At 58.8% G+C, this 22566-nt stretch overlaps 6 protein-coding genes across 6 annotated transcripts; 5 read left to right on the forward strand and 1 right to left on the reverse strand.

Annotated features, from left to right (window-relative positions):
• Window positions 1-901: 901 nt before the first annotated feature.
• LBRM_25_0930 (conserved hypothetical protein) lies at window positions 902-3631 on the forward strand (the record flags this gene model as incomplete). Its single annotated transcript, XM_001565548.1, has 1 exon — window positions 902-3631. The coding sequence occupies one exon, from the start codon at window positions 902-904 to the stop codon at window positions 3629-3631; it is 2730 nt and encodes a 909-aa protein (XP_001565598.1).
• Window positions 3632-4519: 888 nt separating this feature from the next.
• Window positions 4520-5086, forward strand: LBRM_25_0940 (frataxin-like protein; the record flags this gene model as incomplete). The annotated part of the gene is made up of 1 exon (XM_001565549.1): window positions 4520-5086. The coding sequence occupies one exon, from the start codon at window positions 4520-4522 to the stop codon at window positions 5084-5086; it is 567 nt and encodes a 188-aa protein (XP_001565599.1).
• A 1620-nt stretch (window positions 5087-6706) lies between these two features.
• On the forward strand, window positions 6707-8971 carry LBRM_25_0950 (conserved hypothetical protein; the record flags this gene model as incomplete). Its single annotated transcript, XM_001565550.2, has 1 exon — window positions 6707-8971. The coding sequence occupies one exon, from the start codon at window positions 6707-6709 to the stop codon at window positions 8969-8971; it is 2265 nt and encodes a 754-aa protein (XP_001565600.1).
• A 3306-nt stretch (window positions 8972-12277) lies between these two features.
• LBRM_25_0960 (conserved hypothetical protein) lies at window positions 12278-14941 on the forward strand (the record flags this gene model as incomplete). The annotated part of the gene is made up of 1 exon (XM_001565551.1): window positions 12278-14941. The coding sequence occupies one exon, from the start codon at window positions 12278-12280 to the stop codon at window positions 14939-14941; it is 2664 nt and encodes an 887-aa protein (XP_001565601.1).
• Window positions 14942-16611: 1670 nt separating this feature from the next.
• Window positions 16612-17937, forward strand: LBRM_25_0970 (conserved hypothetical protein; the record flags this gene model as incomplete). The annotated part of the gene is made up of 1 exon (XM_001565552.1): window positions 16612-17937. One exon carries the CDS (start codon window positions 16612-16614, stop codon window positions 17935-17937), a length of 1326 nt encoding a protein of 441 aa, XP_001565602.1.
• A 1799-nt stretch (window positions 17938-19736) lies between these two features.
• Window positions 19737-20978, reverse strand: MGT2 (MGT2 magnesium transporter; the record flags this gene model as incomplete). The annotated part of the gene is made up of 1 exon (XM_001565553.1): window positions 19737-20978. The coding sequence occupies one exon, from the start codon at window positions 20976-20978 to the stop codon at window positions 19737-19739; it is 1242 nt and encodes a 413-aa protein (XP_001565603.1).
• Between the last annotated feature and the right edge of the window lie 1588 nt (window positions 20979-22566).

Consider the following 22566-nt stretch of genomic DNA (forward strand, 5'->3'; position numbering starts at 1 on the left):
TCTCCCCACTCCTCTGTCATGACAAGCTTTCCTTGTCAGCTCGTTTCTCTCAGTTGGCTCTCCTCCACAGCACTCCTCGCTTTTTTTTTCTCTCTCTCTCTCTTTGCTCCTGTGGCTTTTACTTGTGCATGCTGACCAGTCCTAAGACGGGACCCACAAAACCGAATTTACCGTGCGCAGCTGCAATCCGCGGGGGGTGCACAAACACAGCGGTGCGCAGATTGGGGACTGCCGTGGTCTTATAACGCACGCACGGAGCGGGATGGGGGAGATGGGGTTGTGGTCCTATCCCTTGAGGCACCCACTCCCCCCCCTCCTCCTCTCCCCAGACACCCCCCTCTGATGCCGGTTGCGATCTCATCCTGAACGCGCTCTTCTCCGTGGTCTCCCCTCTAGCAATCGCCCTCTCGCCCACCCATTCCCATTCGCTCTCCTGCTGACACGTGAAGGAGGTGTGACGTGCGGTGCTCAGACTAGAAAAAAAAAAACAAAAGCGCATCCCTGTTGAGAGAGAGAGAGAGCGTAGGTGACTTACACACACACAATATCATCACACACACACACACACACGCACACACACCCACACACACGGGCAGCAACACCCAAGCACCGCTACCTCGTCCTACTGCTGCGCGGGGTATTCCCTGTTGGCATCTCCCTGAGTACCCCTCTTCCTCCCTCCCCTCTCTCTCTCTCATTCATTCATTCATTCATTCACCCTCTCTGCTTTGGTTTTGTTTAGATTCCACCTTGGAGTAAAACCTCGCTTGAAATTTCCCCTTTGCCGTCTCCCTCCCTCCCTCCCTCCCTCTCTCTCTCCCCTTTCCACATTATTCTCTGTACGTACACACTCTCTGTACGTGTCGAGAACAAGCAAAAAAATCTAGACCTGTAGGAGATCATGCCTCATGCGTTGACGGCAAGTCGCACCGACAGAAACCCATCGCCCACCAGCTCCTCCTCCACAGAGCAGTACCACCCGATAAGGCGGCCACCAGCTGCCCCACCTGGCATCGCAGTCGCAGCGGCGCATCACGAGCTGTACCACAGCGGAACACATTCTTATGCCTTAGAGCCAGACGAGCACGAGGACATCAACAACCTCACCATGCCCGTGCCAACCCACGTGAAACATCAAGCGGCGTCCTCCTCCCCGCGGGGGCATCAGAAACAGCAGCACACGGTACTCTCCCCATCCCGTCTGTGGAGCCCAGCCCGCAGCACCGGTGCCAGGGCCGGACAGACCACACCTTCCGCGGTGCCATGTCCTTCATACCACGCAGCGTCACCCCCGCGATCACCGCCCGTCCCCTCTTCCCATTCCCACGCATCGCGCACAGGTATCGTTAACGGCAGCGGCTACCACCACTCGACTCGGAAAACGGCACTACTGCGCACACCAGAGCTGGTGTCATTATCGCCAACTACGTCTCGGCAACCCCCGCAGCGGCGCTCCCCTTGCATGAGCCGTCAAAGCACCTCTGTCTTCACCGAGGCAGCGCCGGCCACCAAGAAAACGACGCTACTGCTGCCAGCACCGCTGAACACCACCTCCGCCACTCCATCTACGTCCGGACATGTTGCAACCGGCGCCGCCGCGGCCCCTGTTGCTGCTGTACCCTCAGACTCCCAGCCCTCCAGCACCGCCCAGTGGCAGCTGAGCTCTCCAGGAGGGTACAGGCATCGCAGTGATGGCCACGTGCCTCAGCGTGGTGCCGTCTTCGCGTACGCCTCCGAAGCGGTCAATACCCTTGAGCTGCAGTACGGCGACGCCCTTCAGCGCCTCAATAGAATGCACCGCCTCTACGACCGGCTGGATGAGCACAACCTCACCCTCGCGTCCGAGTTGAAGCGGTTGCGGCAGGTGAACGACGTCCTGCAGAACGGTGTTGCGTTTCCGCTGTATAACAGCGTGCGGCTAGTGAAACATGAGATGAAGCTGCTGAAGCAATACGTTGAGCTGCTGTGCTCCAGCTTTAACAATCAACTTGTAGTGCTGCAGCAGGTCGTCGGTGAGGAGCTGCCGCGCTTGCTTGGCCGGTACGACCCCTACACGTCGCTGCTGGCGCACGGTGCGGAGGGGCAGCTCCAACCGATAGAAACGCGAGTGTCGATCGGCGCGGCGAGCGGTGAGGCAAGCCCGTTAGGGCGCGTCATCAAAGAGCCTTGCCTGGTGCTTGGTCGTCATGTCAGCGGGGCTGGTGGCACCGTTGCTGCGGGCACGCAGCTCTACAGCCCAGAATACTGGTGGAACGCTATGTCGCCGCATTCAATGCGGCCGCCGACCGCCACTGACACTCGGGAAGCACCGGCAGAGGTGGAGGCTTACAGATGCGCTGATGTCGTCGATGGCCGCGGTGATGGTATCACAGAGGGTGAGCGAGCCCTTTCACAGCAAGGCCAGCTGTCTCTTAGCAATGAAGACAGCAAAGAGTGCAATGTCCCGAGTCAATCGCCACAAGAGGCATTGGTGTCGCGCCGCGCCTACCAGGAAGTTCGGGCAGCCCTTGCAGATGCCCAGCGGCGCGTCGCCGAGCTTGAGCAGGCAACTTCGAGTCACCAAGGAGACTACGAGAATCGCATTGCGCAGCTGAAGGCTGCACATCGAGCCAAGGAGACGACACTGAAGGAGGAACTCGCGCTGCTGCGTCGGCGGGCTGAGGGGACGCAGGAAGGTGACCCACAGCAAACCGCTCTTGCAACGAGGCCGGCGGGCCAAGCAGGTAACCTAGTGACGCCTGTAGATGTCAATGAGCTGGCGCAGCTGCTGCTTGAGCGTCAATATCAGCAACCCACAGCCAAGCAACACCCCAATACGTCGTCGACGGCATCAAACCCCGCCTCGACGTGGAGGCCGGAAGATGCTGACGAGACAACAAGACAGGTAGAAGGCCAGTGCGACAACGAAGGCGTGACCACCACCACTAACGGTTCCGGTCGCGACTATCACTGCCGCACTGCCCGCCCGTGTGCCGCTGCTTCCGCCTCTGCCTCGAACACAGATGACGACAACAATTATGTACGGCACTCCTTTGACCGCAGAGGGGCTGATGGTAGCGTGCACACCCCAGACTGCAACTTGCCGTCCTCCGCAGCGGGTCGTGTCCAGCGTGCCCGTGAGGTCCTTGGCTGCGAGCAGGGGCAGCGAGCTCAGACCTGCAGTATCAGCAGCCACCATCAAAGGGAAAAGGTAGAGGCATCAAAGAAAGCCAGCGCCACAACCATCGCGCAGCACTCGCTCGCGTACGATCGGTTGATGGGTCACTCGCATCCTCCCTCGAGAAGCTTGGAAGGAAACGCTATTCATACTGAAAGCTCCGCAGCGCGCATGCAACCGTGCAAGGCCAGTGATGCGAACAGTCATAGTGTGTCGCGGCGCAGATCCCGCCACTGTCGGCAAAGCACAGGTGGTGCTGTTCGGGACGCGCGACATGACGTAGCCGCGGACACCGAGCTGCTGCAGCTACTGCTGGCACAGGTAGCGGCCATCGGTGCGCAAGCCGGCTCACAGTGCGCGGCGACTGTGCCTAAGCGCGTGCCGCCTGCGCCAAACCATCTCGACACCACTGTGAATCGGGTGGCACAGGGTATTTGGGCGCAGAAGCGTCTCAAGGAGCGCCACTACCTATAGCCAAGTAGAGCTACAGAGATGGGAAACAGTGGATACTGTACCAAGCTGGGGAGGGATGCACGGCAATGGTGAAGGTTGCGCACAGGGCCCCCCTCCCTCCTGTCTGTGTGGGTATGGCGGGTGTGTGGGTGGTACGGCTGAGGCGCACCTCTCGCTTCTCTTGCCTCTTCCAGTTTTGCGTTTGTGCCACCACTGGAGTGATGTCGCTCTCTCCCTCGGTGTGGGGTGGGTGTGGGGGAGGGGGGGGGAAGGGGAAGGGGAAGGGCTCAGGGAAGGAGGAGTCCCACAGCGAGACAGTACATCGATCTCGCTCGCCCATCCTCACCACCGCCTCCTTTCCTCGTCCCCTTTCGCCTCTTTGCCAGCGTCTCTTTCGCCGTCAGGTCATTCTTCTACATCGCCTACAGAAGATGAGGCCGTCACATACTCTCACAAGCGCCGCCGCTCACAGGTGCGCCGACTGAAGACACAGCGAAAATTGTGTTCACCTCTCATCCTCCGACCTCCCTCTCTTCGGCGTACACGACTGCTAACCACGGCTGGTGGGCACAAATGGGCGCACTTTTTCTCTGGATATCTCTGAGACAGCTGAGGGATAAGACCACGCTTTCTCCCACCACCACCACGCACACAAGCCGCACCCTTCTCTGTTTGATAGACATGTCTTATCCTTCCAATTTTTTGCTCCTTCTCATGCTGCACCTCTCCCTTCCCCCCTCCCCCCCCCCCCACTCCCACCTCTCAGCCTACACGCACACAGAAACACACTTCACCGCTTGACGGAAAGCACCAGCACTCATACCTACTGTTTTCCCATCACCGCTTGTTCTGCGTGCCTACAGTGCTAGCTGGGGAAGCTGCCACGAGGTGGGCAAACGCGTAGTTATCATGAAGTGGGTAAGGCTGCATCAGCGTGTCGCACTGCGCGCGATGGTGATGACGACTACTAGCTACTCGGTCGGCCCTTTGTACTCGCTCGTGAACACTACTAAGAGTTTCATGACAGCAAGCGCGATGACTGTTGCGCGTCGCGCAGTCGCCACGACCGGACCCAGCGAAGCGACTACTATCCCACACATTGTCCATTACTCCAAGCTTGGCATGGATGGCTTCACCGACATTAAGTTCAACACAGCCGCTGACGAGCTGCTCGAGCTCATTGAAACGAAGGTGGATGCACTGGACAGCGCGGCGGTAGAGGATGTCAGCTGCAATGGCGGCGTGCTGACCATCGAGACGGCGGAGCGTGGCGTCTTCATACTCAATAAACAAGCCCCAAATGTGCAGCTGTGGCTCTCCTCCCCCATCTCCGGCCCCCATCATTACGACATGATCACTGTGACCCAGGACGGCCACGAGAGGGTGTCGTGGAAGTCCGACCATGACGGACACGATTTGGTAAAGAAGCTCGAGGAGGAGTTGATGGAGGCGATCGGCGCTGACGTCAAGCTGTGAGACACGGTGGGAGAACGAATGCGATGAAATGGAGACGCCACAGATAAGCCGTAGAGACTAGGCGAAGGGCATGCAAGTCGGACAAACACACCTCCCTCTCCCTCTCCCTCTCCCTCTCCCCCCCCCTCTCCTTCCACCACACGCTCTGCAGAGCACATCATCCTTGCAAAAAAAAAAATCCTCCTACCCACCCGCGCCCTCTTTCGCTGTATCCCCGATACATCCAATTCATCCTCGCAGCTCCGCTTCTCCCCTTTTCGCTGTGTGTGGCCTCTTCTATCGCTTATTATTTGGGGGGAAGGGTTCCCTTCCTCCGCCTTCCTTGTTTGACGAGGCCACTGACCCCCACTTCGTAAGCCATGCCCCCTGTCGCCACCACGGCCGTCTCGCACTCCCACACATCCCTTCCCTCCCTCCTGTTCACCTCGCTTACGCTGGTGAGTTGGCCGCCGTCACTACTGTTGGTATGCACCTCCATCCCCCCCCCGCCTCTGCTAAAGTGGATGTGGCACGCGAGCCGCGAGTTGGCTAGCGGTGCTGCTTCTCTATGTGTGTATATCTGTGTGGTGCTCTCCGCATCGCGTGCTCTGCCAACCAACACGTATGCGCATGAGTGGAAAGGGGCGGCGTGAGTACGCGTCGCTCCAGCTTGTTCGGTTTGAGCGGCAACCACCCCGTTGTTGCTGACGATAAGCGCCTTTGAGTAAGTTTGCGACTAGCAAGGGTGGAGGAGGGGCGATACAAGATGGAGGGAACGGCGTGGGTGTACCTCCTCCGCCCCCACTCAAGCAAGCGTTTAACTCCTTCCCCCCCCCCTCGCCCACGCCGTTGGGCATATTTTTCCCTGTCTTCTGTCACGGCAGGATCAGACGGCGATGGTGTCTTGTGTGTTCTCTCAGGGGGTGCAGCTGTAACGCTCCTCTGTGTGTGTGTGTGTGTGCTGATCACGACGATTTGGGTGATTGTTTATAAGGGGGTGGGGAAAGCAGGTGCCCATGATTTGATGTTGGGTGGTCCTCCTCTTCTTCTTGCTCCCTTTTTTCCCTTTGCCCTTTTCCATCACGTTTTGCTTTGGGTCAGCAAACACTCAAAGAGAGCCTCATCATTGCACACGAACAGCAGGCAAGGTGTATGTTGTAACCACCACCCCCTCAACGTGTGCCTCATCTCAGCAACATTGGTGCTGTGTGTATGTCTCTCCATGTACTGGCTTCTATACAGTAGCCCCTGACTCACCTTCATAGCTGCCCCACTTCGCTCCTGTCACTGCCACTAATGTCCTCCTCCTCCTCCCCCCCCCCTGCGAGGGAGCCCCCTCCGCTCACCCAACCCCTCCTCGATCTCGCTCTCGCTCTGAATCACGCATCCACGCATATATGCGTACGTCCATTCCCGTGGTGTGTGGAAGGTGTACACTAATCCACCTCACGCCCTAACCGACCTCTTCACATAGTAGCAGCAAACCACACAGAAGTACGCCACTGTTCAGGCACAGTATCCACCCCATCATTATACCCCCACCCTCTGCTCCCCCCCCCCCTCCCCTTTCCCCTTCCCCTGATACCTCACCCCTTCTCTCATCACCCCCACTCTCACTGACGCCACAACATCGAAAGAGCGATGCTCCAGTCTACCGTATCGTCCATCGCCTTCGAGGATCAGCGCCCCACCTCCAATGCAGCGGTTAGCAATACTCTCACCTCCATCTCCATGCATGATGAACTGACCGAGGGGCAGTCAATACAGATGAGCCTGCGCGAGGAGCCGACCGAGGGGCAGTCCATACAGATGAGCCTGCGCGAGGAGCCGACCGAGGGGCAATCGGTGCAGGTGAGCCTGCGCGAGGAGCCAGTGGAAGAGCCAATGATAAGCATGAGCCTGCAAGAGGAACCGACCGAGGGGCAGTCCATACAGATGAGCCTGCAAGAGGAACCGACCGAGGGGCAGTCCATACAGATGAGCCTGCGCGAGGAGCCGACCGAGGGGCAATCGGTGCAGGTGAGCCTGCGCGAGGAGCCAGTGGAAGAGCCAATGATAAGCATGAGCCTGCAAGAGGAACCGACCGAGGGGCAGTCCATACAGATGAGCCTGCAAGAGGAACCGACCGAGGGGCAGTCCATACAGATGAGCCTGCAAGAGGAACCGACCGAGGGGCAGTCCATACAGATGAGCCTGCAAGAGCCGACCGAGGGGCAGTCCATACAGATGAGCCTGCAAGATGAGCCGACCGAGGGGCAGTCCATACAGATGAGCCTGCAAGATGAGCCGACCGAGGGGCAGTCCATACAGATGAGCCTGCAAGATGAGCCGACCGAGGGGCAGTCCATACAGATGAGCCTGCAAGATGAGCTGACCGAGGGGCAGTCAGTGCAGCTAAGCCTGCGCACCACAACCGTACAGTCGAACGATGACATTGTGCTGCAAATGTCGCACGACATTGGGTCTGCCTCGGAGCAGAGCCTGTCGTACCAACTTCAGGACAGTCGCATGAACGAAGATCAATTATCCCTGGAGGAGATGAAGCCTCCCCGGCAGTTGTCACAGCGCGCCGTCAAGGCCGTACTGACGCCTCGCTCACAGGCCGCCGCGCCCGTGACGCCGAGAAGCCGCTCGGGAACCACCGTCTACCTCGCATCGGGGCGGCAGCGAGTCAGCGGAGAGCAGGAGATGTCTTCCATCGGCAGCAACTTATTAACTGTGGGCACGGAGTCGACGCGCGGGGAGACTAATGATGTGGTCGTTACAGAGCACACGCGGCACTTCCCTGGCAGCAAATGGGAAGCTACTGTGGCAGCTCTGCTTGAGACGGTGAAGCGGGCGGTGGTTAACGAGACGGCGGCAGCGATTGGGGTAAAGTTGAAGTACGTCCAGGTTATGAAAGTCGAGGCGACGGCGGCGGGCATGACGTGCGGCATCACCATCGGTCACCCCTCTAGCATGGCAACGAGTGAGGTCGATGAAAAGCTCAGCAGTTGCCCATACGAAGGGACGATGGCGCTTCTGGAGTACCTCATAGACCACGGCAAGAATCTGCAGTCCGGCCTCAGCGCTGACCTTGCCGCCTCGGAGGCAGCAGCAAGCGCGCATGACCAGCCTATAGGAGAACAGGAGGAAGTACCGGCCGCGACTCCAAAGAAGAAGGCGAAACAGGATGCCATGGCTCGCGCGCGCAGGAAGATCTTCAGGCCGCTGCCTAAGCTGCTCGTCACACCGAGAACCTACCAATTCCGCGCGCCGCGCCCAGGTGCGGAGCACAGCATGGACAGGGATAGCATCCTCTATGGGGAGGGTCCCAAGGAAGGTGCCGTGGGGTTCCGAAACGGCTCCTTGGTCCCCGATGCGACGCCGCGGGGCGGCACAAACGGCAGTCGAAGCCCATCCACATGGATTCACCGCAACGGTATTACCAGGCATTCAGTGCATGTATCACCGCAGCACGTTCAGCGCGGCGTCGTGCCTGCGGCTCTCCGTCCGCGCCCGATTATCCAGACGCCGTTGAGCGGCGCCAGCACACACCGCTCCATCAACGGAGTCGAGCGCATGGCTGACACGCACGAGGTTTCTCATCGCTCTCGCTCCTCGCTGCAGCTGACGTCAACTCTGGGGGTGGACTCCAAGTCCGATGCAGCGCCTGGGGAATCGTTAGTGACGCCGATGTCCATGGTCCTCAGCGGCTCTACAGTTGATCAGGACGACCACACTTCCGTGACTCTATCTGTCAAGGGGGCGACGGACGTGGAGGAGGCGCCTCAGCCAGAGCACCATGAGCAGCAAGAGGCAACGTTCGACTACGACGTTGCCTATAGCGAGCTCACCTCAATGAACATGGTGGAGGACGAGGATAGCAACCTCCTCGTCCTCACTTCTGAGGGTTCGGTCCTGTAGGCGCTGCCCAGCACCAGAAATGTGCACCCGTACGAGCTGCAACGAAAGGCGATGCTGTAGTTTCAACTGAGGGAATGTGATGACGAAGAAGATCCAGTCCCGGCTGCTGCACCCAACCCTTTCGTGTAGGCCGATCGATCGTTCAATGGGAGAGAGAGAGAGAGCGAGCAGAGGCAGCGTGCACTTCAAAGGGAAAAAGTGCGCATGAGCCCTCACACTTGCCGTGATACACACTCCACAGGGAATGGAAAGAGGGAGTGCACTGCTCCCTCCTACCCCTCCCTTCCTCCCGCAATAGATATTTGATGCAGTGGCATACGCACGCACACACGTACATATCCGCTTAGGGGAGCCTAAGAGAGGACGCGAAGAAACTATGGCCGACGGGGGAGGGAGGTGAATGGCCGTTGCCACCCTAATAGACCCCTCCCCCGTTATGTGCGTTGGGGATTGAGTAGTATGTATGCGTCTACGTGTGTGTCTCTCCTCTGGGTGTGTGTGTGTGTATCAGCCAGTGTTAGATATCGAGATAAGTACGCAGCGACTTGTCTCTCTTCCGGTACCCCTTTTCTTCTGCTGCCATGTCAAGTCTCATGGCGCTTTCCTCGATATAGTAGTTGGCTCGTTGGCGTGTATGATGAAGGGAAGGTATCCTTCTTTCGACAATTGTGTGCATGTACGTGTGTGTGTGTGTGTGTGTGTGTGTGGTTAGTGATGTGATGACTGAGGGTAGGTGGGTAGCGCATGGTCTGCTTCCGCCTCTGCCCACCTCCTTTCCTCTCCTCCTACTCTCCCTCTTTGTGCTTAACCGTTCATGCTTCTCCTGTTTTGTTTTCGTTTCTTCTCTCACGCTGTACCGACTTCTCGTCTTCTCTCTCGTTGTTTCTCTTCTTCCAAAACGCTGAGTCTCTGATGATGGTCAACCATCTCAGTACGCGCAGTATCTCAGGGCCCAGCACTCGCTTTCTGTGTGTAGGGGAAGCTAGGCGGCCTGCCGCCTGCCCCTCGGGTATACGGCTGTGCGGACTCTTGGCGCCGGCAGGACGGGTCTGGGCTGGTGCTGCGCCGAAGAGAGTGGCGGTCATTACAGCACTCTTACCATCTTACTAAGCATCGTGTCGACGACTCCCACACACGCACATACGCATCGGCCTACCGCTTTTCTCTGCCTCTGCGGCGCTGCGGTGATGTCGGGCGTAGTCCTGCGCTGGGTGCTGTGGAGCGCCAATGGGACAGAAAGACGCCAAACGGTGCTGGCGGGCCCAATGCCTTGACGGCAGTCGTGGCGCAACAGAGGCCTCGATGAGTCGTGGCCGTCTGCGTGCGTGCAGAGGTGTGTGGACTTGTTTGTTGTAGAAGGACACGCTAAAAGACGGGAAAAAAACTTGCTTGTTTCTCTGGCCATTAGCCCCTCCCTCCCTCTCTCCCTCCCGCTCCTCCGCCACCTTTATTATAAGCGGTATTGCTTGATTTTGCCGCTCTTTTCATGTTTCGTTTTACGTTAGCGTTGTTGTTTCCTCTCAAAGGATTGTGCGGGTGCCGTAGTGCATCACGCTGTTTGCCTCTCTCTTCCCTGTCCCACCGTCTGTGCACGCAGGCACGCAGTCCACCTCCACCTCCACACACGCACACACTCATTTGCATGAAAAGGCGGTGCGTCACTCTCCAAGTCTCCGGTGCTTTGCTTGTATGGGTATGGGTGTGTGTGTGGGGGGGGGGGGGGAGAAGGGGGCTGCAGGTTTGTCCCCAGTGCAGCACACATATAGCGCAGGCATAGTCGTGGATGTACGTCTCGATGGACCACCCTCTCCTCTCTGGTGATGGTGGTGGCGGTTGTCTTCCTCTTGCACTGCTGGTGCGTTAGGGTGCATAGGTGGATGTGCCACATTCGTGGTGAGTGTCGCTGGTGTGGTGCCTTCGTTCTCCGTCTCTTTCCTCTTTTCCCTCTGTGCCACTTTCCTCCTCTTTCTCTCAGTTTCGCTGGCTGTGTCTCCAGTGCCGTAGGCACGTTTGCCTGTGTGAGTATACGTGTGTATGTGCACACCTGACGTGATTTGGGGAGGCGGTCTGTCTGGAGAACGTTTCTTCGGCTGTGGCTGTTGTTGTTGCTTTTCTACGAGGGGAACGGCATGTCTCTCTATGGGGCGAATTTCTTTGTATGCCGGTTTCTGTGTCAAGGCTGATATAGGCATGCGTGTATGCGCGCGCCTCTCTTGCTGTAGTGGCCCTCCCTCTCCCTCTCCTCTCCCTGCCTGCCTGCCTCCAGCTTCCTGTTTCGGTGGTGTCGTAGTAGGGGGGAGGGGCGTCGTTCGCTGTTGCTCATCTCCCTGCCACCCCTCGCTCCCTTCAGCAAAACGAAGCAAAGGAAAAAAGCACATCAACGTAAGCAGTGCCGCACGAGCACACACACACGTCATCATCATCATCACCACCACTGTGGACAGAGAGGTGGCGCCTGCAACGTCCGTGAAGAGAAAACACAAAAAAAAATGACAATCACAGCGCTGACAGTGCGCACTCGGTGTGGTGACACACAAAGAGGGAGTGTTAGAGACAATGTGGGGAGGCGGTATGCGTCTGGTGGGAGGTCGTGTTGTCGTCTACGTGGGAACAGCAGCTGCGTGTGATAGGCATAGCGCCAGGGAGAAGAGTGCAGCGAAGTGTGTATCTGAGCCCCTTTGATTCACTCGCCTCCACCCACCCACCCACCCCCCTTCATAGCCCCGTCCGTGGCAGCTCGAAAAATCAGGCAGCCATGCACTTTTTCGAAAGGGCAGGGAATGAGAATGTGGGCACTTGGGCCTGTGTGCATGCGTGCATGTTGTGTGTGTGTGTGTGTGTGTGTACATCAACGTAACATTGTGCTCACCCCACACTTCCAGCGGAGGCGCACGTACAGAAGGTCTTCCTCAAAGAGGTGGCGCCGTTGGCAGTTTGCCGTCCCCCTCCCCTCAACGGGGGCGGGAAGTCCATCCTCCGACGGTGAATGCTGACCCATCCTACCTCACGAATCCCCTCTCATCTTCTGCACGTAATCACTGTGTTGTCACCTGCGTCTCCACCTCGTTCATGACGCACACCCTTCATTAGCACGTAGCACACAGCATACACAAGAACAAGACGAACAAAACCAACGAAGAAAAGACCAGAGCAGCGGAGAACATCCCTTGCATCCTTCAAAGCACGAGTGTACCTTAGACAGTTGTGGGGCAGCAACGAAGGACAGCCCCGCCATCACTCTAGAGGTCGCTGTAGAACGTCTTATCTCCGCCACATGGGGCATTCCCTTTCGGTTCTCTGTACAGAATGACCAGTAACAACATGGCTACTGCGCCGCCCCCGGAGCCGATGTCGCCCATCCTCCAGAGAGCGCTTCAGCCGGCATTGTCCGCGTTGGATAATGACATATTATCGGAGATCGACTCACAAATGTTCACCCCCATTGACGAGACGCAGCTTGAGGAGCACTCTGACAGTGCAAAGGATGTCGAGGAGGTCGCACAAGCACAGCAGCAGGGTGGTGCGCCCATCGAGGTACCACCAGTCCCTGTGACGCGTGGGCCAGGACACACACCCCGCGGGACGACACGGGTAAGCAGTCTGCCGCCGCGGAGGCCGCCAAGTCGCACCTCGCAGCGCTACGGCACACCACGCTTGCGTGGCGACGACATGCCGCCGTCAAAGGTGAGGACGGAGCTAGTCCCAGAGTCGCGTAACTCGCGTGGGGCCAGGCTGTCAAACAAGTCCTTTACGCAGAGCAACCACTCCATCCATTTTGTCTTGAACGATGAGCCCACCGAGACTGCCAGCATTTTGTTCGAGGCAGAGCACTCCATGCTCAACCGCTATGCCAAAGAGGAAAGCCCCGACCTGCACGCGAACACGCTTACCAGCGATATCCAATTTGTCGACGAGCAACCGAGCTCAGAGTTGCAAGCGGTGCCGGTGAACCGCGGTGTCTCTGCCACGACCAGATCGACGAGTCTGTGCTTTGAAGTAGAATCGGTGAACAACTCAGCACACAAGAGCGCCATATCCCGCTTCTCCATTGAGGGAGGCGAGTCGACTCCGAAGCCGGTGGTGCAGGCCTCTCATCTCAGCGTCGTTGAAGATGAAACTGTTGATAAGGCGGCGGTAGCTAAGGTGAAGGACGCGGAAAAGACCCCGATAAACTTTGTTAGCTGGAGCGAGAGTCGGCGACGTGCCAAGAAGGCTGAGGATGCACGGCGCGAGCGGGCACTTCGGGACCGCAGCCTCTACATGAGGGCCCGACCCTGGGAAACCAACGAGCCCAATCCGCGCTCCCGACGCACAAGCAGCGAGTGTGCCGCCCTCGTGCTGAAGCAGCAGCAGGACGAGAAGATGGAGGAAGTCGAGAAGCGCAAGCACGCCATGCACACACGTCCGTGGCGCACCAAGAGCTCTACCCCAAACAAGTCACGCTCCACCAGTGGCACGAAGCAGAAGCGCTGGCTCACACCGCCGAGCGCGCGCGGCGGTGGAGCCACGATGGCTGAGCGCCCGACTCCGCCATCGGCGACGGAGCCTAAGGAAGTGCAGATGTTCAACAACGAAGCCCTTGCCGACCTCGTCGCGCGCCCGCACTCTTTTTCCCTGTCCTCAGATGTGCGGTTACGCGCCGCTGGGCCGATGTCATACATGCACCCCCGCTCCCCGGTGTTGGGCCGCGTCGAGGACGCGAAGTTCGTCACATCAGCGCCTGTGCTGAAGACCCCACTGGAGATTGTCAGTGAGGAGCTCGAGGAGTGGACGCACACAGCCAACCAGAAGCACAATCTGCAGGCAATTGTTCGTGTGATGCGGGCGCGCGAGCGCATGATTGTGCAGCTGTCGAACCAGCTGGCGGCACAGAGTCGCGTGATGAAGCGGCTGAACACGGAGCTGTACAGTGCTCGCGATGAGTACATGATGCACCTCGGTAGTGACGTGACAGGGTTGGCGCTTTGTACCCCGCGCAGCCGGACAATGTCCCCATTGCCAGGCCGCACGAGCGCCAGCCCCCCACCCAGCATCACGCGTCTTTACACGGAGCAGCGGCACCGGGCAAAGGACTACTACTCCATGAAGATGAAGGAGTTTGGCCCCCGTCCGGTGAGTGTGCTGAGCGACAATGAGCTCTCCGATGGTGAGAAGGAGGCCTACGCGAAGGATCTGCAGCGCTGGCGCGTCGAGCGCGCGGCCCTGCGAAACGAAAAGGCTCGCCTGGTTCACTACCGCCGCGATCTCGTCTTTCAGATGCGCCGCGGCAGCAACATCAAGGACATCACCATCACGCAGCCCACAAGCGCACGTGGCCCGCTAGAGCGCGCAGCGGCCGGTACAGAGACCGCCGTGGATGTGAACGGGTACGACCGTTTGATGGATATCCGCATGCAGGCTCAGCGCGCCGTTGTGGAGGCAGCGAATGCCAAGAAGGTGTACGAGGCGACATTGTCCATGGCGGCCACTATGAAAAAGCGACACGACCTCTCCTCAGCGGAGGTAACGAGCTTGAAGGAGTCGCGAAAGAAAGCACGAGAGCTGTACACCGTGTCACTGCAGAACCTGCAGCAGTCGGCGGAGGAGGCACGGCCGCTGCTGGAGCGGGCAAATGCGCAGAGGGCGCGCTTCGAGAAGGCTGCGATGTCGCTTGATGAGAGCGCCGAGGCGCGCCTGCAATACTACAGTGACACAGTACTTGCCGTGCGTATCCAGGCGGACCGCGCCCAAGCGCTCGCCGAAGCAGCTCCTGGTGATGAGGATCGCATGCTGCGATCGGCGAGCACACCGCGGCCTGGAATGTCGCGGGCAGGCACACCACGTGGCAGCATCAGCGGCTCCATGCGCCCTGGCACATCACCACGCATCCGCGGAGGCAACGCGTCGAATGACGATGTGTTTACCCGACTGACGAAGCGAACGTCGAGCACGCACAACGCCGCACCCGTGCAAGGGGAAGCGAGGGCGTAAGGAAGATTGAGGGGCACCGAAGAAGCGAAGTACCCCTCGCCTTCTTGTGTACCTCGGTCCGCGGTGTCGCGTGTGCGGTGCACCTGAGAGCGCTGTGTTGGCGTCCCGGTCCCCATGGGCCCCTTTTCGGGTAGAGGAAAGGGCGAAGGTGGGGGAACGCTCATATGGGCAGACGTGCTCGGCACTTTCCCTATTCAGTGCGCACATCTGGGCCACCCGCGCCGCCTCCCTACTCTTCCTCGTACTGTGTGTGTGTGTGTGTGTGTGTGTATGTGGGGGGAGGCCTCTGTGGTGTGGTTGAAGCTCTCTCACTGCACATATGCGGGGCACCTGCGCCATGGCACTCGCCTCGCACTATACACCCAATTTACTTTACTTTCATTCTTTACACAGGCACTCGGCACTCCCTCTTCTTGTATGTTTGCTTGTTTTCCTCTCGATTCCCCCTTCGCTGTTTTTGCCTTCGTTTATCGTGCAAGGGGGGCGTTCCGGTGTATAGACAGAGGTGGAGATCAGAGAGGCGGTGGGTATGGAGTGGAGGCGCTCGAAGAAGGGGAGAAGAGCCTAAGCGCAACGTGGATTTTTGTTTCTTGCGGTTACATTCGCTTCCTCACCGCCTCTGGGTACCCCACTCCACGGCCGCTACTGTTGGGTCTATGATGTCCCCCAACTCCACCTCTTCCAAAACTTCTGATATAAATATGATGTGTGTGCTTGTCCCTCTCTCTCTTGCGTAGGAAGTGACAATCAGCTAGCGGTTGGAGTTCTCCTGTTCCCTGTCGTTCTTGACACGATGGGCGTTCGCTCGAGGTCCTTCTCTCTCTCGCTCGCTCGTTGCGCCTGGCTGCTGGGTGCACGCTGTCAAAGCAACCAAGAAGGATGCGCGTTACACGCGACACAGCTTGAAAAGGAAATGAGTGGGGCAGCACCGCACAGGCGTACCGAGCTGCAGGTATGCGCATGTGTATGCTTGCAGGTATGGGGAGGGAGGGGGTGGGGAGTAGGTGTATGCTGTCTTCACCTCCTTTTCGTTGTCGTCCTCTTCGCTTCGTGTTGATACGTCCATAAACCACCGCATCAGAGAGGGAAAGACAAAGACGAGCCCGAGATAGTCAGCTTTCGTCTACGAATGCCACGGCCCTTTGCTCCTGTGATACGCCAGCGTGGGGCGAGCACGGACAGAGCAGAAAACGCCTAAACAAGTCGTTCGCCCCTCCCCCCCCACCATGATCCCCGTCCTGCCCCCCATCCTCACTATCACTCATGTCTTTCTACCACTGTCCGGCATCTCGACAATCACCTTCCCCCTCCGCCTCCTGCACACCCACGTGCATCCGCCACACACCCGCGCACCGACCAACGCGTACGTATGTCGCCCGCACAGCTCTTTTCAGCGATCCTCTCTTTTTTCTTTCGCCGTGTTTGGCGGTTATTGCGTACACTCCGTCTGTCGTGCACGTGTGCTTGCGCGCATTGTCATCACCTCATTTCCCCTCCCCTCTTCCCTCCTCCTCCTCCTCGTTGCCCCCGCCCCGGTTTGCGAATCGTTTTTTTTTTTTGCGCTCATCTCTTTTCCTCCTAAGGCCTCTCTGTCAGCGCTCCTGCAACAGCACCTCATACATATATATATATATATCCACCCTAATTGTTAAGCACCGACGCATTCGACAATGCCCGCCAAGCAGAAGAAGGGACGCGGAAAGACGGTAAACCTTTTCGAGTTCAATGAGGACTACATCCCAGAGGAGGCCCTCGACTGGGCCGAGGATGATTGGATGACGGCGGAACAGGTCGGCGAGGCGAAGTTGTCAGAGAAATTTGCGAGGCAGCGGCAGGAGTACAGCCGCATGACAAACAACACACTAGACCAACAGGAAAGCTTCCGCACAGCGGCCGTGTCGGAGCAGAAGAGGTCATTCACCATTGACGACCTGCAGCCACCGTTTGTGGCCCACTTCGGTAACCTGCGCAACGGCACGACCGAGGAGGACTTCCTTTCCCTCTTCAACCGCGACGCCATCGCAACCCACCGCCTCATCAACCAGGATGGCAAGTCCTTCGCGTTTGTGGAGTTTGTCTCCGCACAGGCGCTAACGGTGGCGCTGTCGCTAGACCAGACCTTCCAGCGCGGTCGCCGCATGTATGTCGACCTCGCCACACAGAAACAAGTGGAGCGACTGCTTAACCGCAACACAAACGAGCGTCCGGGCATGTCACGCGATGCAGCTGGCCAGCAGCAGCCCGCCGGTCTCGCCGTCATGGGGCTGTCCCGCGACGTCTTTGGCGGGCAGCAGCCTGAGGATCAGCCGGGAATGCCGATGATGGGCGGCCGCTCGAACTTCGGCTCCCGCGTGGACCTCCACAGCCTCAGCGACCTGTCACGCGACATGCTAGGCTCAGCCGTGCAGCAGGCATCGCCCACGTCGGGCAGCCCGATATGCAGCGCTGGCTCCCCACTGAACTTCGGCAACTGGCGCAACGACACCCCAGAGCAGCAGCCCGAGTTTTCCATCCTGCACGACAATGGCCGCAGTGAGGATGGCATCGACCTCCGTGCGGGCAACCTGCGCCGCAGCAGCGGCCCGGCAAGCCCGACCCCCCCGGCGGCGCTGCCAGAGCCGAGGCCGAACCCGTTCGGCGGGGAGATGGGCAACTGGCGTGACGCCCCGCGCGCCGAGGTGCCAAAGATGGAGGAGGCACCAGCGGTCGCTGCCGAAGGTGACGCGACAACTCTGAGCAAGCGCAAGTCGGAGGAAAACAACGCTGGTGGCGCCAACAACAGCGGGGCAGCCAGCGGCACGAATAGCAACGGTCGCGGTCGAGGCGCAGGCGGCCTCGGTCGCGGTGGCGCAGGCCCCAGTGACAGGAGTTACTTCGCCGGCGAGAGGAGCGGGTTCGGCGGTGAGCGCAGCGGGTTTGGTAACGAGAGGTACGCGCCATCCAAACCGCCCGGCCCCGTAAACATGGACAAGTGGGCTGACCTGCGCCGCAGCTGAGCCACTATAAAGCGGCGGCTTCTGGCTGTGTGCGTACACGTGTATTTCTCATTTTTCCCCTCCTCTTCTACATTTCTGCATTTAACTGTTAAGCGGAATGTTGGGGTATGCGAGGGGGTAGCATGGATTGATGGGGCCACCGTGTGTGTCAGCGGGAGCCTCTGTGCCTCTGCATGTATGTGTGTGTGGGGGTGGGTGGGTGACTGTGCTTCCATCGGAATCGGCGGTGCTGAATGTATTCGATGTTCTGTTCTTTCTTTCAGGTTGCGAATACTATTGAACATGGTCGTGTCATCAGTGTGTGTGTGTGTGTGTGGAGGGAGGGGCTTTCCACGTCTCGCTCTGAATGTGCGTCTCAGGCTTCCCCCTTCTCTCCACGTGTTTGTCCGCTGTTGTTTGCCATGAGGAGGCAAGCCAAAATGTGGACACGGCATCATCTCGGCCACAGGCGATCCCTCAGCTTTGCCTGCCACCACACTCGGCAATAACCCACATCACTACCTTCGAGCACTCAGGTGCATCTCTTCGGCATCACCCTCTTTCCGCTCTCTTTCATCGACGACGATTATGAACGATTAAAAACTGCGCACAGACGAGCCCCACCCACCCCACCCCACCCCCTTGTTAGCGAACGACGAGCCACACAGGCACACCAAGTGTGTCGTATCCTAGTCTGTACGCTCTCTCCCTCGCATCCCTCGTCCCCTCCCTTCTCGGACTAAAGCGGGGCCGACAGCGGATACACACGCACGCGCGAAAAGACTCGGCGTGGAGAGAGACGATGCAAACAGAGCGAGAGAGGAAGTGAAAGGGTGAAGGACACGGTGGTGAACAGTGGAGAGACGGTGAAGGAAAGGGGAGGATGGACCCCATTGCTTAACTCAAGTGTGGTACCATTCATGAAGACGTCGAGGGCGGGGGTGCGTATATGGGGAAGGGGTCCTTCGTTTGCTCGCTTGTTTACTTGATGCACGCGGCGCCCATCGTGGATGTGATGGTTGCGGCTGTGGCTGTCGTTTTGCCTTTCGTCGCACCGGCCTCATTTTCTTTTTCGTTTTGGCGGGGGGCCTTTTGCTTGACAGTTGCTCATCAGAAAGGATGGGGCGCCACACGCATTGCCCGAGGGCGCGTGCGCGTGCAGGGCCGCTGTTTTGTCGCTGTGGGTTGTCGCCATTGTGTGTGGTGCGCCGTAGCTTCTCCTTACGTTTCTCTCCATTCAGTGTTCACCAACATCATAAGCGATCCCCCTCGGTCAACAAGCAATGAAATGTCAGGCGCACTCGCTTGCAACGCGGAACAAGGCACGCACACGCAGTGGCGGGCTGCGTTGCCAAGCGCCTCTTCCCCACCACGCCCAACCCTCCTCCACCAAAAGCCCCACCCGCCCCTCCGCCCGGCCCCACGAAGCGCCAACCCCCCCCCTCCCCCACACATCAGCAGAAGCCCGGCCCTGGCCGGCGCGCAGGGGCACCCCCCCTCATTAGCCGGGGACGCAAGAAAAACACGCACGGCGATGGACCAGAGGGGATGGGTGGATGAGCTCGGAGATCGCGCGCCCTCCTCCTTGGAGGAGGGGGGGGGGGAAGTCGGGCGCGCACGCGGTTCCTTCGCCTGCCCCGACGTGGGGAACAGTGCACGACAAAGCAGTCTGCGATAAGGGGAAAGTTTTGACACACACGCGTGCAAATTAATTACTTCAAGGAAACTACTTCACGTGCACGGCAAGGCGGCAGCAACGGTGGCGCCGTCGGCGCAGACGCACGCAAACCCGCCTATTTACTCTGTGCGCGGTACCCCTCCTAACTGTCCGCCGGGACGATGGGCTTGGCAGCGTTGCCGCGCAAGATATGGCGGATCGTCGGGATGCTGCAGAGGAGTACCCACCCCACCATCAGACCGACAATGCCCCAGAAGGCTCTCAGGTTGGGATGGGTTTCGGCCAGCCACGGCACCTCGCAGTTCATGCCGAAGATGGAGGCCAGAAGATTCAGCGGCAGGCAAATGACGGCGACCTGGCTAAGAATCTGCATCTTGAAGTCCATGTTCGCCGAGCTCTGCGACATGCGCATCGACACACCCGTCACAAAGTTTAGGTTCGCCTGGTTCAAGATGTCGCGCGCGTCGTCGAGGCGGACCGCCACCTGCGTGTTCTTATCCAGTGCCTCCTTGTAGATGGGCATGACGTGCAGCATGTCGCCTGCAACGAAGCTGCCCCGCATCGAGGGTGTCACCAACTCGCGCAGAAGTTTCTCCTTCAGGTAGAGCAGGCCGCGGAAGGAAGAGATGCGGCGGCGCAGCAGGGCAACACGCCGCAGCAGATCCGGCTGGTCACGCTCACCCGGCGCAATCAGGAGCACCATCTCGTCGATGCAGTCCACCTCGCTCAGCAGCGCTGTCGGGTCTGGCAACATCATTTCGCTGGAATACGCCACCAGCGTCGCAAGGACGATGCTCGGCGTGATCGTGCTGCACCCGAGACCGGTTGTGTCCGCCAGGTTTACCCGCATCTCCAGGGCCCGCACCACCTCCTCCAGGCCAAGGAACCGCTTGTCGTGCATCGTCACGATCAGCGCTTCAGTGATGAGCACCGAGCACCAGACAAAGCCGCGGGCGGCGTCGAAGGCCTCGCTGCTGAAATTCTCCTCGTCAACCGAGGCGGCCTCATCAACGGTCCCGTACAGAGGGTCAATAGCACAGCTCAGCACACCGTGAGCATACTGCGCCCGACTAGGCTGCAGTTCGACCACGTCACTCTCCGTCGGCTGCGCAACGGCATCCAGCACCGTTGACGGGATGCTCACGCACCAGGGAAGGGCGTTCAAGATGGCGCGACGCTCCTCTGGCGTCTCGCCCTCCACGTCCACCCATAGAGTTCTGTCCTGATTCGCCTGCACGTTCTTCAGCATCACGTCTTTGCGCACAAACCAAGAGGCGCCACTGCTGCTGTTGAACGCGAGGTAGCGCTGGCGAGTGCCAAGCAGCGACTCTGGGTGTCCCGCAGCGACACCAGGAGTGACGTCGTCGACCCGGGAGCGCATCATGGCGGAGTTCGAGGACAATCAGGGTGTTGGCGCCCTTTCGTTTAGCTTGCTTACAATTATGCGCGTCTTTCTCTTTAGTCGTCGTCTTTACAGCGGTCAGCAAAGGTGATGTGCGCGGGAGTTGGGGGAAGAGAGTCACACGTGCGAGAAGGGCCTTGCTTAGTGGCGCTCGAGTTAAAGCAATGGAAGGAGGTGCGTTTGATAGTGTTTACTTCCACGCTGGACCAGTTAGTGATGGGCAGTTAGGGACCAGAGGAGGGCAATGTGTATGGGGGGGAGGGGAGGGGACCTCTCACTAGTCTTTGGCAGGCATGCACTTTTCGTTTGCAGGGCAAGGATAGTGCGGGTGAGAAAGATGATAGACGTAGAGATATACCGCCGCGCCTCCTGCTACGCGTGCACAGACACTCGCTGAGAAGGAGGAGGAGAGAGAAGAAATGCAGCACAAACTCAAAAGAGCCGCAGTCGTCTGGACCGCCTCGTCTCACCAAGACGAAAGAAAACGAGATGGCGGAAGAAGAGAAGAGCACGCAACCGGGTGGGTCGGACACACACACACACACGCACACAATCAGAGACGCGCACACTGAGAGCGAGAGGGAGAGAGAGTGGAGGGGCCGCTGCTCCGAAACGTTCGCGCGGTGCTGTCGAATACGCCGCAGTGGCAAGTGGGCGTATCGTTGGTGCTGCGGAAGGAAGAGACGGAATGGGGAAGGAGAAAAATAAAAGGAGAGCGAACGAGAGGGTGTGTGTGTGTGTATAGTGGGATGACTAGAGAGCCAGTCCTAGTCAAGCCATGTTCATCTGACACCACTAGCGGCTCACATATGCGCAGACACACGGAGAGGGAGAGAAGGGCAGAGCGAAGACAAGACGGACCAGTCAGAAAAGCTAAACAGCATAGAATACAAAGGAAAGCACAGAAACACACACCGAATGAGGAAAGATGGAGGAAGGGCAGTGGACGAGCGAGAGGTATGGGGTCAGGGAAGGAGAGAGAAGGCGTATGCAGCTGGGTGAGCGGATGCGGGCGTCTCCGGTAGGTGATGTACTGAGTAGGAGGATGGGTGAAGAATAAGGATTTAAGTTGTCGACAATAGGGTCATTCGGGCATGTGGTTGATGCATGAGTGGTAACATTGGATAACGAGAGAGTGAGTATGGGGTGGATAGATAACTGGATGGGGGTGATGCCGCCTTCAACGCCATCGTCAGTGAGGAAGAGGGCAACAACAACCAACGACTACAAAGCAGTCATTGCCGGCTGCGGAAACCTGGGCGCGGATGTGTATATACGTGTTGCACCCGTGCATGAAGCACGGGAAGCTCATCAGTGACTCCAAAGCACAGCCGTGCGAAGTTAGAATATGTCTCGAAATATGAAAATAGAGTTCGAGCGGGGAGCGAGCAAAGTAACGCACAGATGGGTGCGTTCACATGAGTGGGGGAATACGGGTGCCCCATCGGACGGGCGTGGAACCCCCCTCCCCCCGCGCACGCCACCCACACCGCCGCGCAATACAACCAGCGGCGGGCAAAGAGGCAGAACCCCCATCACCCTCCGAACATCACGGGACCCAAACGAGTTT

The sequence above is a fragment of the Leishmania braziliensis genome, chromosome 25 (assembly GCF_000002845.2).
Source record: "Leishmania braziliensis MHOM/BR/75/M2904 complete genome, chromosome 25".
Lineage (NCBI taxonomy): Eukaryota > Euglenozoa > Kinetoplastea > Trypanosomatida > Trypanosomatidae > Leishmania > Leishmania braziliensis.